The 17,047-nt window shown below is 35.7% G+C and overlaps 1 protein-coding gene across 2 annotated transcripts in view; it reads right to left on the bottom strand.

The window, feature by feature from the left end:
• Positions 1 to 1,493: 1,493 nt before the first annotated feature.
• Positions 1,494 to 17,047, bottom strand: part of LOC143241118 (uncharacterized) — a 121,682-nt gene continuing 106,128 nt past the window's right edge. For both annotated transcript variants that reach the window (XM_076484709.1, XM_076484710.1), the window contains 4 exons: positions 8,357 to 12,648; positions 6,899 to 7,175; positions 5,146 to 5,286; positions 1,494 to 4,100 (listed from right to left, as the gene is read on the bottom strand). In XM_076484709.1, coding sequence (XP_076340824.1) covers positions 3,943 to 4,100; positions 5,146 to 5,286; positions 6,899 to 7,175; positions 8,357 to 12,648 — 4,868 coding nt within the window. In that variant the 3' untranslated portion in view covers positions 1,494 to 3,942. The remainder of the gene's footprint in view (positions 4,101 to 5,145; positions 5,287 to 6,898; positions 7,176 to 8,356; positions 12,649 to 17,047) is intronic.

The following is a 17,047-nucleotide window of genomic DNA, read 5'->3' as shown; positions in this document are numbered from 1 at the left end:
TATTCAAATCCTAACCTTAACATTGGCTTTTGCAAGTACGTGACCTTTTCATGATTTTTATCATAAAAAGTGTTGCTTCTCTAATTTATCGTACGTAGCACAGTAACTAGTTTTATCTTATCGTGTAATCCAATTATCGATTTTTCTAAACTTCTTAATTCTGTTGTGTATCCAGAATAAAAAAAAATTCAAAGTTTGTTAGATAAAATCAGATGTAATGGAGTGATATACAGTACAGTGCTGGTATTTATGCAGTTTCTAAAATATTACTGTCTTACTCTATCGAGGTTTATAAAATAGACGTATCAATTACATTTTGGAAAACATATTAAGCCCAAAACATTTATTTTAATACATACATTTGTTTCAGTGTAGTTGTTTTTATGCATATGACGTATATTGTTGGATGTGTATTGCGCAAGTCCCACCTGTTCTCTAAATTTGTTGAAAATTTTCGAGAGCAAGAATCAACAGTATATGGTTTACGAAAACACTAGTGTCTTCAAACATTGTTGGACTTTTGAGAATCTTAAGTGATTGATTTCTAAAAGCAGAACATCACAATACGCCAAGGGACAGAATATTTATTGGCCAGATACAGTCAGTATACTATAAACCTCGGAAGCTATACTTGTAATTAACGCTAATTCATCGGAAACTAAAGAATTTGACTAGAAACGTTCGTAGATTTCGAACATTACAAACTGTTCATCTTCAGAGAGTTAACTTCGGACGTTCTGTGAAAAGTTTGTAAATCACGTTAAATGAAACAAGAAGCTAGCTAACATTCCCCTAAAGTGAAGCGTATCTATGTATCAACATAAAAGTAATTTGCGCCTAGTGGACTAAACTGTCGATAGATAGAAGACTGAATATTGATTGTGAGTTTGTATTTTTTTATGTATAAATAATTATTAGTATCAATTATTTGTAATAACCGTTATTATATAATTATATACATGTGTGTGTGTAATTAACTCCCTTTAATGGGCACCTGACCAAAGCAGGAGACCGTTAGCATCACATTCAGTTTGCCCTAGTCGTAGGATACCTGCTTCTAGACTGAATCAGATCCCTGCGGTCAAAATTTAAATTACCCTCTGACTGCTTGGCTTCATCATACAATTTGTTCGATATTAAAATATACGCGAATGAAAGATTTATATAATAAAATGTAACTTACTTAGGTATTTGAATGACTTATTTATAATGTACCTTCAAAATAATTATTCATTTTAATAAACACATCGCACTACTTATTAATGATTGGATAATTCCGTGGTCCTACTTTCTGTTGAGGTAATTTTATTTATTTTTTATCGATACACACTCTTTGAATCGATGGATGAAGATAAAAAGTAACACTAAATGAACAAACAAGAAAACTGGGTAATCAAAGCAGGAAATATGTAAAGACTTGTATGTTGAAATATCGAATATATTTATATATATGTAGATGTGAACACATAGTTGAAAATGACTGACTCTTGCAATTTTTCTGTGTAGAAACGAATTTATTTAGATTTCATGGCTTCGGCGTAAACATTAAGCCCCAGCAAGGAGGTATGTATGTTTAAACCGATTACAAATTTACATTTCAATATCTGAAAAATATAAAACATATAAACAGGCCAACATGTAGTACAAATAAAGTAATAAAAGTGTTACATTAAAGGCATGAATTTTTTAAATCAAGTGAAACAGCCGAGTTTAGGTATTACTGTAAATGAACTAACTTTCCACCACCAATGACAAACACCGGCGAACCCTTAAATAATTAATACATGCACTGTGTGTTACTAACGGTGAAACTGTATATACACAATTCATAAGACGAGCTTCTAGCGCCTTATGTAATTTTACTTATATTTTTATATCATTACCAGTCTTATGAACACCACCCTTTACAAATCAATATTACCAGTTAGTTACACACACGTTTCTGTGTTTCAAACACCCATGTATATGTATATCACAGCACCATGACCTGCCAACAAGCAGTAGAAAATGAAGTGAAAATAAAATGTTCGCTCAAAGTAACCGTTTAAAAATATTAAAATGAAAAACCCTTAAAGCAACAGATTTCTTGGCTCTTTATTTTATATACGTTTAAAGTAAAAGATGTGCTATTTCTACACAAAACAATGAAAATTTCATAAAACCGTGTATACAAAAATTTCACTCAGTAGAATAAAATATGAGAACAGCGACATCTACGGACAGGATTAGGAGCGTTATCAAACAGCTATAGTTCGAAGTATTTATGTTTACAAGTCACTACCTAATTTAGCAATTTATTGTTTCTTTGTAGTTAAGCACACAGCTATACAATGGGCTATCTGTGCTATGCCCACCACAGGTATCGAAACCTGGATTCTAACATGGTATATCCGCAAACATATCGCTGTGCCACTGATGGCAGCAATATATTAACGGGCTTTGAAATTATATTTTAGAAATTGTAACTTTGGCTGTACGAATGGAATACATATAAACGGATTAAAACTTATACAACTGAAACAATTTCGGACATCATACATTGTTACATAACTTCAACAAACATAAAAATATGCACAAACAATTTATTTTAAAATTTAATGCAAAAACGGCCTGGTTGTTATTTTTACTTTCACAGTGTGATGTTTTTTTTTTTCTTTATCAAGAATGTTTAATAACTTTATTTTATTTCTTTAATAGTTTATATTTTTATCACATCACTAGCACAACTTGTATAACTACAGTACACGTTTTTAATTTCCCTATACTACAAAAATATCTGCATATTTTGAAATAAGTTAATGTTTATTATCTTCTTTCTGGCAAATAACATCTATAACTTAGTAGCTCGTATTAACATTTCTGGAATGAGGCCTAACAGAAGTTACTACTGAACATACATATATAATTAACAAGTGTTAACTTTTTTATTCGTTTTTACTGCTTGGCAGTGACCCAGTTTTAATTATGCCTCACTTAAATATAACGAAATAAGTACTTAATTAAAGAGATTTTAAAATTATATCGTAAGGATACAAAGTACAGAAAACAGAACACAAATATGAACACTTCACTCGTTTAGTTTAGAACCTACCCAACAGCGATATAAGATACGAAAACATATTGTTAATGGCACACAAAATACTTACCGAGGCCCCTGACCTACGATATATATCATATCCAATATGATACCATTTCATGTTTATTACCATGAACATACGTTTGTGGTAGCTCACGACAGAGCTTTGAAAATAAAACACATTATTATGACGATACAGCCTATTTATAAATAGTGAGTTTTATCTCTATGGTCTACATAAGCCACCATCTTTCAACAAAAACTCCCTCAAGCATACGTAGTTTACATAACCTATCACGGGCGATAAATACAATCTTTTTATTTAACGTACAAATACACCTTCATTATTGTTTTCATTTGCAAAGTATAAAGAAAAGTAAGTCACATAAAAAAAACACTTTTACATCACTTGAGTGTCGTTACTGTTATAACGATATTTCTAGATGTATATAAACATTTATTACCTTCTTTATAACAACCAAACATAATGTTGTTCGTATAGTTTCTCTTGTCACTCGAATGGTCAAAACTGATCTAATATGTAGGATCCCATAATATTTGTAGGTTTAAAGACATGCTACAAAATTCAGGAGCAAGTTTACCACCCATTACAAAAAGTTGACTTTTTCCAATTCACTGTTGGATATTGGAGTTTCTCTTTATATATTCCACAAAGTTGGTTTATACGTAAAATAACTGAAATTAAAAAAATATATATTCTACGTTTGTGTATCACAGTTATCCAACTACATTTCTTAAGTAGAAAAGCGTGCATGTGATACATTTAGTAACACTTACAGAAAACTATTCGTCTTATAAGCTTTTTTAATTACACTGTTCTATGACTATAATCAACGGTTGTTTCTTCAACTACACTGTTTTACAGATATAAAAACTTGTCCTTCTGGTAGCTTTTTCATGAAATTCCAAGCCTCAGTCCTAGTCATGTTGGTTACTGTCTGGTTGTTCATGGAAACAATCTCGTCCCCAGCTTTCAACAGACCTACTCTGTCAGCACTGCCACCTTACAAATAAAACGAAAAAGAAAGAAATATAAATAATTAGGAAATATAATTCCTTCAAGTTCTATAACTAGGATAGTAAAAGTCAAAAGTTTTTGATGTTGCAAACTTCCATGAAAGATTACAAAACGTTAAAATATTGCAATCTGAAAGTAAGAAAATTAAGTATTATAAACATTACTAGAAATAAATTGTGACACTGTAAACAGATTTCATTTAACTAATCGGTTATTTTTATTTACTACTTTTCTTCGGGTAGAAATTGTGTAGTCTACGCTAGTACAGCAGTAAGTCTGCAGATTTACAACGCTAAAAGCGGGGGTTCGATTCCCCTCGGTGGACTCAGTAATTAGCCCGATGTAGATTTGCTATAAGAAAACACACATGCGGAAAGTGTGTAACTGAGGGTGAAACCGAAAGACGACCTCAAACTTAAACATGTTCATCGATTTAAAAATTAACTGGACTGTGGAAATATTTTATTACAATTTACAGCTTTTACAATAAGTAAACTCAAAACGATTGTTTGTTTGTTTTTGAATTTTGCACAAAGCTACTCGAGGGCTATCTGTGCTAGCCATCTCTAATTTTGCACTGTAAGACCAGAGGGAGGGCAACTAGTCATCACCACCCACCGCCAACTCATGGGCTACTCTTTTACCAACGAATAGTAAGATTGATCGCCGTCACATTATAACGCCCCCACGCCTGAAAGGGCGAGCATGTTTGGCGCGATGGGGATGAGAACCCGCGACTCTCAGATTACGAATCGCACGCCTTAACACGTTTGGCCATGCCGGGCCCAACTCAAAACGAAACTACGAAATTTAAAAAGTACCCAGGAAAATGCAAACTTAATAATATTACGAAACAAAATAAATCGGAAATAATTATGTCAGAAATATTTTAATTTTTTCGTCTGATGTTTGCTGACTTTGATGAATCATTCTGCAGTTAAGTTGTGCTTGTAAGATATTAAAAAGTATGCAAACTAAATACTTTTGAACTAGACTCTGATACGAAAGTATAAATTTGATGAGTACTTACCTTTAAATAGTTTTTTTATCGTTAGAGGGCGATCTCCAACAGGCGAGTCCTTTCCTCCATCTAAGCTAAAGCCTATTCCTGTTTTATCTTTCCGTAGTTCAACAGTGATAATTCGTCCTTTTGAAGATGTTGGTGGCTCTGCTACAGAGGTGAATAAAAAAACTGGATTATATTTTAAAGTGGCCACAGTTCTAGAATTATGATGTATCTCAACAAAACTAGTATTCTGAAGTGTAGTTATTCTATTATGTAATAAAAGTTATTACATTTTGTTTTACTAACACGAGCATATTTTTAAAGTTGCACTATTTTCAAAGTAAAAAAGCTCATTTGAAAATTTTGGTTAAAATATTCAGATTTTTTTTTTTCCAAAATGCCAAACAAATATTCAAAGCTTTCAAACCTACTGTTGGTGTGAACGTGATTTGTAGTCAGTATGAGAAAACACTTATACACTGGATAGATGAAGAGAATAAGACGTGTCATTGGTCACTGTTCAGTTCTTCACATTATACAGCCACAATAGTGGATATAACAAATAAACTTAGTATTCCGAACAAAGGTTAACCTCGAAGTCTGTGTTCAAGATTAAATAATTTTTCGAATACCAAGTTTATTTATTATCGAAAGCTTTAAAATTCAAAAATCATAAAACGTCTGAGTATACCTTTAAATAGTTTGTTTGTTTGTTTTGTAATTTCGCACAAAGCTACTCGAGGGCTATCTGTGCTAGCCGTCCATAATTTAGCAGTGTAAGACTAGAGGGAAGACAGCTAATCATCACCACCCACCGCCAACTCTTGGGCTACTCTTTTACCAACGAATAGTGAGATCGACCGTCACATTATAACGCCCCCACGGCTGAAAGGGCGAGCATGTTTGGCGCGACGGGGATGCGAACCCGCGACCCTCAGATTACGAGTCGCACCCCTTAACACGCTTGGCCATGCTGGGCCCCCTTTAAATAGACAAAGCCCTAAATATCCTCTGGTGAAACTAGTCTTATTCAAAGATAGCTTTCTGTGTTGTTTGTTTTTTTTTTTCGTTATTAGATTTTTTACTAGTAGTTATGAAACTATTTAAAACAGTAATATTCTGAAATGGTTCTCTTACATTTTATAGAACATTACTGTAGAGGCTCCAATAGCACATCGATATGTTAGCAAACTTACAACACTAGTAATCGAGTTTAATACTGGTAGTGGGCTGAGCACAGATAGCCCTTTGTGCTTAACTACAAACAAACTAATGTGCAATTATTTTCTTCTGAAGATCAAAAACACAGAAATGCAACAGAAATATTGGCTTTTTATATCCACATGATTCCGAAAAAGTTCCAAACAAAAACAAATCGCAACAGTCTGTTAACACTTCTCTTTGAATATACAGTTTCTATTAAAGTTACTGTGGTACTTTTCACAGGAACTAATTATTCTGATATAAAGAATACAATTATTGGATTATTTTCACGCAAAGTTACTTAAGAAATATCTTCGGTAGCCGTCCCTAACATACCACTGATAGACTACAGGCATGGGCAAGCTAGTCAACATCATTCCCCGCCAATTTTTGGGCTACTCTTTATCAATATTAGAATATTCCCACGGGCTGAAACGTGGGGCATGTTTGAGGATGGGATCCTCAAACAGCTCACGAGTACCCTAATCACGAGGCTGTGACAAGGTTATACAATTAATTAGACACTAATACATTCACACTTGTCGTTACTGTTTAAAATGTAATGTTTCTTTACCTGTCTGAACCTTTGTTTTTTCTTGTTTCCTCTCTTCTGGAACGATATGGAAACCATTTGTTAAATGGTGAGTTACGTGAGGACTTTTTGGTTCTGAATATTTCGAGCGTGATCTTGCAAGGACTAAGACAACTTTGCTCCGTGGAGTTTTCAGGATATCTAGTGTCTCCTGGTGAGTCAAACCTTTCAGACTACATCCATTAATAGACAAGACCCGATCTCCTTTCTTGACGTTTCCATTTTTGTCTGCTAAGCTGCCTGCTATAATCTTATGTACCTGCGAATGAAAGGTGTTTAGTAAAGTAACACTACAAGACACGTGTGGGTTTAAACCATATTGTCAATTTAGAGAATGATGGTGTAATTCGTGATGACGAGAAACCCACTTGAAATAAAATTGTACTCTCAAGACAGCTGGTATAGGTATTAAAACTTTAATTAAAATAAAGTACAGAACAACGTTTCGACATGAGAAGATGTGTATTTGTTTCATAAATTAATGTTTGAGTATTGATTTGAAGATAGTAGCCTGTTTCTAATTGTGTCATATATCGATGTGAACGAAATACAACCATATGTCAACAGATGGCGACACAATAGCAATGAGCTGGATGATATTTCTAATCATAAAATTTACCTCTCAATAACAATAAATATTCACAGAAGAGAGAAAGGAAGAAAAGAACATAAATAAAATGAAAAATTTGGATTTCCTTTCAAGTTAATACAAATCGAAGGAGATGGGAAAGAAACTGTTTCAGTAGAATTCACTTACCTAAAATTAAGACTAAAAGATCAGCAGCGTTTTGTTACTTTTGAAGGATTGAGTCTACTTCACTGGTAACTTAGCCTCGTTTTCAAGTTTACAAATTACTTTGGATCCCCAGTATATTCAAAATAAGTTGTAAAGCTGAAAAAGAGGCTAACTATCAGTGAAGCAAACTCTTCTACTTTTTCAAAAGAAGCAAAACCCTACTGACCTTTAGGTAGTTTAAATCCAATAATAATGTAATATAGACATGGTAGTTTAAATCCAATAATAATGTTATATAGACATGGTAGCTTTAATCCAATAATAATGTAATATAGACATGGTAGCTTTAATCCAATAATAATGTAATATAGACATGGTAGCTTTAATCCAATAATAATGCAATATAGACATTGTAGTTTAAATCTTTCTTCCTGATAACGGTTAATTAATAAGTAATGTTCTGTAACAGTCTAAACAACATTAAAATAAAATCTGCCATAAAATCAAAAACTGTTTCAGTAGTTTTTAAAGACGAGTTTGATATAATAAAAACTGATATAAGTGTGCTACTATTTAGAAATAAAGCTAGTCAAGTGATACTACAAAATTTATCATTCGTTTTTTTTTTTCTCTGTTTCATTATAAATACTATGATTTTCTATAATGAGTTGCTTCAAACAGTTAAATAATACAAAAAAATTTACCGTAATTTCTTTAACTTCATAGTCGGCCCCTCCAGCAAGGGTTATCCCAATACTTCCAGCTTGTAGTTCTCTCTGAATAGTCACAACATCTACTTCTTGTTTGCCTTCTGTTGCTTCATCCTTAAGGGTTTGGATAGCTTCTTCAAGAAGTTTTTGGCGTTCTTGGGAAGAGGTAGCCTCAGACAAAGATATTTCATGTGTCTTCGACCCATAACGATCCAGTGAACCAGAGGTTAAAGATGTATTTGATTGGTACTGTGGGTGCATATTTTTCCCTGACTCACTTGGAGACGAATCGATCGAGAAGAAACGTTTGTGTTCAGTTCCTACATTTAACATGTCCCTTCCTTCTTGGTTCGAGTTCATGATGCTTCTCTTGGAAGTTGGGTTAGAATATTGATCATTCAGTTCCAAATCAGGTTTAGATGTCAGAGAGAGATTTGTACGGTTAGATGACCTTTCACTGACAGATTTCGCTGTTGCAATAGATTTATCATCATCGCATGACCAACGACTGTGAGATCTTGTTGGAGCTCCTGTTATTCCAAAACTCGATTTATAACATGGATCGAAATTTTTATCACGACCGTCAGATTGTAAACTCAAAGTTTGGTGATCTTCATTAGTTCGAGGACTATTTAACTGGGCTTTACCAAGAATCCTACAGTGGCCATATTTTATGTCTGTGTTGTTGAGATTAGATGTTTCATTATTATCTGACGAGTTGACTATCTTATTGAACTTGTCAGGATGACAGCTTGAGCTTGCGTGATTTTCAGAGCGATAGTGACTTTCGGATTTTAAAGCTGAGTCCGAATCATTGAAAATTTTATGGCCACGATGATGAAAAATCAAATCAGAATTCCCATTAGACATTCCAAGTCCCACAGACCGAATGTCTAAGCTAGAGCGGCTGTCAAAAGAATTTCGACCAACAAACTTAGATTTTGGCAACAAGGATGCTTCTTTATTAGTTGCTTTGTTTTCGAAATTTTTACAGATATCGCTTACACTCATAGATCTTGTAGAAGACGATATATACGGCCTGTTTTTGGTACACAAAAGATCCAAGGACTCACGACTTCTACTGATGAGTTCTCTGGAGGCCGTTAACTTTCCACTACGATTAAAACTTTCCGCTGTTTCTTTACTTGTGATAGATTTAGAGTGTTTATGCCACAGATTACCATTTTTTTTCTTTTCTCCTTCCTCTATTAAGGATGTTGGTCTAGGGCCTGATGGCCTTTTTTCCCTCATCTTAACTTCACTCACTGAACTGTTGTTGAAAATCTGACTTGAAACACTGTTTCTTCTCGAAGATGGCTGCCTATCTGTTACTTTTGGCATGAGAGAAGGTGGGAGTTTTACGGTAAAATTCTGAGATAGGTTAGACTGCGAATCCCTTTTCGCCACTGGAGGGTGGGTAGAAGGGAGGATGGGAGGCGAAGATATTTCTTGACTGCCATCAAATGACTTCTGTTCCCACCGCTCAGCGAGAGCTCTGAAGTTCTTGGTACCATCAGATGGGCTTTCTTGACGCATACGTAACACAGTCTTTTGCTGGCTAAGACGGCGAGGTTTGAATTCTGCATCTGCAGGATGATCTACAGAATCTGTGGTCGTATCAGACAAAGAGTCATCAGCTGTATGTCTTGAGTCTTCTGTCCTCTGACTCAGAGTCGAGAAAGAGTCATCGTCACTCTCAAGATTGTCAGAAGAAAAGCGACTGTGAAAAGACTGGTTTGACCACTTTTGGTTACTGTTGTGCTGGAGAGTATTATTGTTGTTCTCAGCTCCTACCAATAACTGTCTATGGAAGACAGCTGGTGGAAGTGAAGGAATATTCTTGTAGTTAGGAAGAGGGCTTTCAATGCTGGCTTTTCGTTCTGAAAGTCGTTCTTGCCGTGACGTTTCAGACTCGCCAATACATACTGGTTTAGCCATAAACTTTCCATGAATTTCCGAACTTGCTGGCATATATTTATTCGTTATTTCTTCAGAATCGAATTTAGAGTTATTTCTTGGCATGTTAAAACTTGTTAGAGATAATGCAGTGCTTTCAGAACTATAAGTCTGTGTTTGATCTCGTGGATTTTTGTTACGTTTTAATTCTGAGGAGTTAGAAGAGCTGCTACCTGCAGACGAACATGAACCGTTTTGCTGATATTTTCTGTCCCAAGATGTGGAACTGTTTTTAGTAGCTATACGATCCAAGCTTCCAAAACTGTCATTTTTTTCAAACAAGTTGTTTCCTACAGATGAAGTTGCCTTAGAAAATGGAAAATTCTTGGTTTGTTTTAGAATCAAAGAATTCGTAGGTTTTCTCATATCACCATCCAGAGATGGGTTAGATCCCATTGATTGTTCATAATCTTTTCCTTCATTATCTGATAACACTGGAGCAGTTGGCATTATGGGCTTCTCTGGAAGAACTGGAGTCACAGGTTTGCTGTGGGACAGGGAAAATTGGAAAACGCTTTGTTGTTTAACAGTTGGAGGAGAAGTGATACCGACTGACGAAGAAGTGTTTGAGCTACTTATGCTGGAAGGCGAGGTAGGAAGAGGAGACATAGGAGAGGTCAACGAAGAAGGTGGAGTTGGCGAAACAGATGTCACATTTGATCGGGGTAACTGAAAAGATCTCCTCTTAAAAGCTGGGGAATATTTGGGAAGACTAGGGTTGTAGTTTTTCCAAGGTGGATCCGACAATAATGATTGCTTATTTGTTCCATTTAGTGTATCCCGCGTTTTAACTGAATATTCTGAGTCCAGACTTAGACCTCTTGGTAACGACTTTGCTTTACCCGGTGGGTCAATGCTTTCCTTTCTTAACTGACGATGAATTAATGGTGTTACTGGTTCTGGTTTTGAAGTTACGTTACCAGTTTTGCTAGCTATTGTGGGCAAAGAGTTTACTGCAGCATTAGAACTGATAGGTCGCTCAGGAATGACTAGTCCTTTGAATTTAGAAGTATTGGTTTTAGACGTTTTTTGCAGTAAAGAAAACAAATTCCAATTACTGGGCCGAGTTAACAAGTCCTCTTGGCTACGAGAATTTGTCATGCTAATTTCACTACAGCTGGAGCTCTTTCCTCCTAAGTGACGAATGTAACTTGACGACTGAAGGTCTGTATCCACTCCACTGGAGAACTCACTTTCGTTTGGGATTTTCTTTGTGTTAGAGACGTTCGATTTGCAAGTTTTTGAATGAAAAACTGGCTTATTAATGGTCAAATCTGATGATGAATTATAGGAGCTCTGGATTTCTGAATATACCTCATTTTGAGAACTAGAGTCTCTTTTCTGAAACTCTTCTTTCGGAATGAGAGAAACGACATTAGCAACATTACATTTTTCACTTGGTCGTTTCATTCGATTTTCTACATTAGTGCTGTTCGTGGATGGAGAGTCGGAAAGATGTAGTTGTGGATAATTTTTATTTTCCTTTAAATCTGGCTGCTCACGAGATTGGATTGTTTTCTGCGCGACATCGGAAAAATCAGCACTCGTATCTGATTCAGTTCGGGAAAACATTGCAATGCGGTCTTTAACACTGATCGTATTCTGGTTGAATAGCCTCTTGTAAATACAATTTTTAAGATTTAAATTTTCTTCACTTTTTTGTTTCATTTCTATGTCTTTCCTACCAAGCGAAAGTGGCCTACCTGTTTGGTCAGTCAAATTTTGCTTCTTATTTAAATCAACTGGTTTGTCTTGTAGCGATCCACTAGTAGTGCGAGTTATACATTTTAGTTCTCCACCGGAAGAAATTTCTGCTGATTTCTCTGGAGTTCTGTTGCACGATTTTTCTTCTGAAATAGAAAACTTGTTTGATTCTATGGAATCTGTTTTGAGATTGAGCAAAGGGTCAGGAGGAATGGATGTTGATTCGAAACGATCTGTCGTTTGGTGACTTGTCACATAATGGACTGGATGGTCTTCTTGTTTCATGTTATTGCTGTTTGTTGTCTTTTCTATTTCGTATTTAGATATAGTTTCAATAGCAGTGATCCAGTTAGTTTTGCTGGACTGGATGGAGTCACCTAGGTAAACGGGATCGGATCCTTGTGATGAATCCCCAGACTGATCGTCGAGAAACACTCCAGAATCTCCTCCAAGGCTTGGAGACCTCACAGTCGGTGAATGACGAAGTTCACTATATCGTGGGGGAAACTCGTGTCCGTCAGGAGGCTGACGAGAATGTTCCAGAAGAAACGATGAGGATTTCTGGATATCATCTAACTCATTGCTTCCATCCAGTTCCATGTTAACACAGTCGTTAAGTTTATCATCTATCAAGGGGGAAAAACTAATGTAATATAGTCATTATAAATATGTGTATGTGTGTATGTATTAATTATTTTTGTTTAATTTTTGTTACGCACAAAGCTACACAATGTTGTTTTTTTCTGTACGCTATCCACCACGAGTATTGAAACCTGATTTTTAGAGTCATGAGCCTAAAGATTTACCACTAAACTAGTGGGGGTCTATACATTCATATTAATAGGCTAGTGTACATTTGTGCTGTTTGTAAAGTTTTTTTGGTCATTCTTGATATAACTTCGCCAAAATGTCTTTAAGACCAGTAATATAACTGTAAGGCAAGTCACTATATAAACAACTGACTGGGATTTACAGCTCTGCTTTATCCGTGTTAAACACCCTTCATGTACTACAACAACTTGAAATTTAAAATGTTCGAGAAGCATGCGTAGTTTGAAGATATCCCATTAAATAGGTTGGGTTTGTTTTGAATTTCGCGCAAAGCTACACGAGGGCTATCTGCGCTAGCCGTCCCTAATTTAGCCGCGTAAGACCAGAAGGAAGGCAGCTAGTCATCACCACCCACCGTTAACTCTTAGGCTACTCTTTTACCAACGAATAGTGGAATTAGCCGTCACATTATAACGCCCCCACGGCTGAAAGGGCAAGCATGTTTGGTGTGACAGGGATTCGAACCCGCGACCTATAGATTATGAGTCGAGTGCCTTAACCACCTGGCCACGCCGGGACCCATTTAATTGGACTCTCAACATCCTGTTAAATTTTGTAATGCAATCAAAATAGTTCAGTATAAATCTGTCAAAATCTAATTTTTTTTTTATTTTGTGTGTAAGCTAGGCTTAGTATCAATGTAGTTTTAAACGTAAATATATGGCTTGAAATTATGTTAACTTATAAACTCACATACAGCATAAATAAGTAAACCGTTGTACACGAAAAAATAGGACTACAAAATATGCGGAAAAACAATGCAATTATACCTTTCACAAATACATCATTTATTCACGACAACAAACATATTATCAGGTCCTATTAACTGATATTTAAGAGTGGTTCTGGAGTGTTTGTCCAACTCAAATGAATCTAATTTTTAATGAATCTCTAACCCGAAAATATGAGATTCCTATATCTAGAATGAAATTATCAATGGGCTTTCATTAAGATCACGGACTCTAAAGCTGAGCCCTCTCTAGCCCCTCGCTAAATACGTCACTGTGGTTTACAAAATAGAATGTAAATCTTGGAATATTTATATTGATCAAACAAGAAGAAATTTAAACTACAGATTAGAGGAAGAGAAAGGATACATTAGAAATAATAAAATACAAAACTCGGCTATGGCAGAACATGTAAAAACAACACAAACACAAAGTGTAATGGGAAGAAACTATAATTTTAGCTGAACTCTGAAAAATTATAGCTACAAATGTAAGGAAATTGCTAGAAATAATAAAATGTACAAACAGGAGATGAAGAACCATCAAATCAGGCGACTGATATTTGGTGTGATGTGATATAAAAGTTGACTAAGAAATTATGTAAATACAAAAAACAGTGTAATATCACGTGGCACCGAGGAGAAAAGTGATATGTTAGTTTGTTTGTTTGTTTTGAATTAAGCACAAAGCTACACAATGGGCTATCTGTGCTCTGCCTACCACGGGTATCGAAACCCGGTTTTTAGTGTATAACTCCACAGATATACCACTGTATCACTGGGGGACAGAGTTGAAAGGGTGAGCATGTTTGGTAGGACCGGGATTACGAACCCGTGACCCGGGGATTACGAGTCGAGTGCCTTAACCATCTGGACATTCCGGGCCGAAGATATATTAGTATGTCTTGCATATAACTCCTAAAGACGACATAGAGGTGGTCGATACATCGTACATGTAGACTGCATTTTTTTAAAGTTGAAGCCGTTAACGGCTTCAATTAAGTTATTAAAATCGCGTGAACATGAAATGTTGGTTTTAATTGTTTAGTAAATTTTAATAACAATGACTACGTGTTTCAATCTTCACCTGGTGAAATTGCGAGTTTTACCTGCCAGATGCACGCGACTGCGCAGATCTTTGTATTTGGATCTTATATTGTGTATACAAGTCTTCACGTGCTAAATCACACTTTTTTTTTCTCTTTATCAAGAATATCAGCTAAACTACTAATTCTACAAATCACATCTTCATATCTTTCAAAATTAATTACTGTTCTATAAAATACACAACACGTCAGAAACTTCGTGATCGTCCCTTAATTTGACGAAATAATTCTTACAAAGAATAATAGGAATGTTTGTTTGTTTGTTGAATTTCACGCCATCCCTGATTTTCAAATTATAGACAAGAGAAAAAGTAACTAAACAATAACACCTACCGTCAACTCTCGGGCTACTCTTTGCCAAGTAAAACCAACCATCACATTGTAGCATACTCCAAGCGGAAAGGGCATGCATATTCGGTGGTGAGATTTGAACCCTCGATCTGCAGACTGTGAGTCAAGTACCTTAACCTTACTAAAGCTAATAATAGCTTTAATTTTTGTTTGTAACGTAATTAAATTCAAACACAAATAATATTTCTGACAAGTAATATTCCGTTGGAATATATTTAAGGCCCTATTAATAACTCCCAACCTATTTCTTCCATCACATACACCTATAAGTTATCCCTTAAATATTACTTCTGATAGTAGGGTTAACACACACACGAAGTACAATGAATTTCCATAGAAGACCCAAAACTCGAATAGTTGACTATTATTGTTCAGTAGGGTAAAGAATGACGAGCTGTTCAAAAAACACCCACTAAACTTATTTCATGATAGCGTTATGTTGCACATATTGCCAGAAAGTTAGTCTTAGTAACAAGAAGGTTCTTAGCACTGAAAATAAGACGTTAAACAGAGTTAGTGTAATATAGATGGTGAATGTCGAACAGTGAGGTTTGTCGGAAGATCGAGGTCAGTACGTCGTCAAGCGTCCAGAAATGTGGGTTGTCCACGTGTGAGATAGCAGTGAGGTTTGTCGGAAGATCGAGGTCAGTACGTCGTCAAGCGTCCAGAAATGTGGGTTGTCCACGTGTGAGATAGCAGTGAGGTTTGTCGGAAGATCGAGGTCAGTACGTGGTCAAGCGTCCAGAAATGTGGGTTGTCCACGTGTGAGATAGCAGTGAGGTTTGTCGGAAGATCGAGGTCAGTACGTCGTCAAGTGTCCAGAAATGTGGGTTGTCCACGTGTGAGATAGCAGTGAGGTTTGTCGGAAGATCGAGGTCAGTACGTCGTCAAGTGTCCAGAAATGTGGGTTGTCCACGTGTGAGATAGCAGTGAGGTTTGTCGGAAGATCGAGGTCAGTACGTCGTCAAGCGTCCAGAAATGTGGGTTGTCCACGTGTGAGATAGCAGTGAGGTTTGTCGGAAGATTGAGGTCAGTACGTCGTCAAGCGTCCAGAAATGTGGGTTGTCCACGTGTGAGATAGCAAATTCTTTTTTTTAAATATATGATTATGGTTGTACTTATCTTTCATTTATTACTACTTGCTATCCTTTAGTTTATTTACAAAGTTTTAGTTACATTAAAACACTAACTCGCCCTCTGCACAATAATTTGCATTTTGAATAAATATGTATGTATAAAGAGACTGACGTCATCTTCCCTAGCAGTGACGTATAGCTACTATTAATGTAGCAGAATTATATGTAAATTTATGCTCACATAAGATTGTACTCTCGTGACCAACTCAGTGAATAAATAACCTACCAGAACCTTCACTGAGAGAAAAAAAGAGTCACGAAATAGTTATTCAACGGTAGATATTGATGTTTGATTCTGGTATTGAAAGATAGGGTTTGAATATTGTATTTGCTGCTGATTTTGAAGGGTGGGGATAATTTTTTTATTTCTCCTAATATCATTATTATTTATCATAAATTATTTATTAGCTGTGATGTTATCGTCAATAAATTGTTTTTGTTGAAGCCTGATTGTGTGTGTGTGTGTTTTCTTATAACAAAGTCACATCAAGCTATTTACTGAGTCCAGCGAGGGCAATCGAACCTCTGATTTTAGCGTTGTAAATCCGTAGACTTACCGATGTAACAGTGGGGGACAACCCTGATTGTAGCGACGTGTTCATTTCAAACCGTTACATGCGTATCGCTAACACCGAACAGAAACAAAAAGGAAAACTCTTCCAAATGCCAGAAATACGGGTCGTCCACGGACTGCTATCTCTAACAAGTAGAATAAACTCTTCCAAATGCTCTAGCTCAAAGCTCTCGGAAGTCCACGTTTGTCAACAGTGTAATCGTCTATCGATCAACTCATCGGATACTTAATAAATGTTTAAAATTCAGGTTTGTACTGAGTCTGGTAATAATCATAAGTTATTAATGGACGAAATCAAAT

Source organism: Tachypleus tridentatus, chromosome 13, assembly GCF_004210375.1.
Source record: "Tachypleus tridentatus isolate NWPU-2018 chromosome 13, ASM421037v1, whole genome shotgun sequence".
Taxonomy (NCBI): domain Eukaryota; kingdom Metazoa; phylum Arthropoda; class Merostomata; order Xiphosura; family Limulidae; genus Tachypleus; species Tachypleus tridentatus.
The sequence above is the reverse complement of the archived record's forward strand: the minus strand, read 5'-3'. Positions and strand labels throughout refer to the sequence as shown.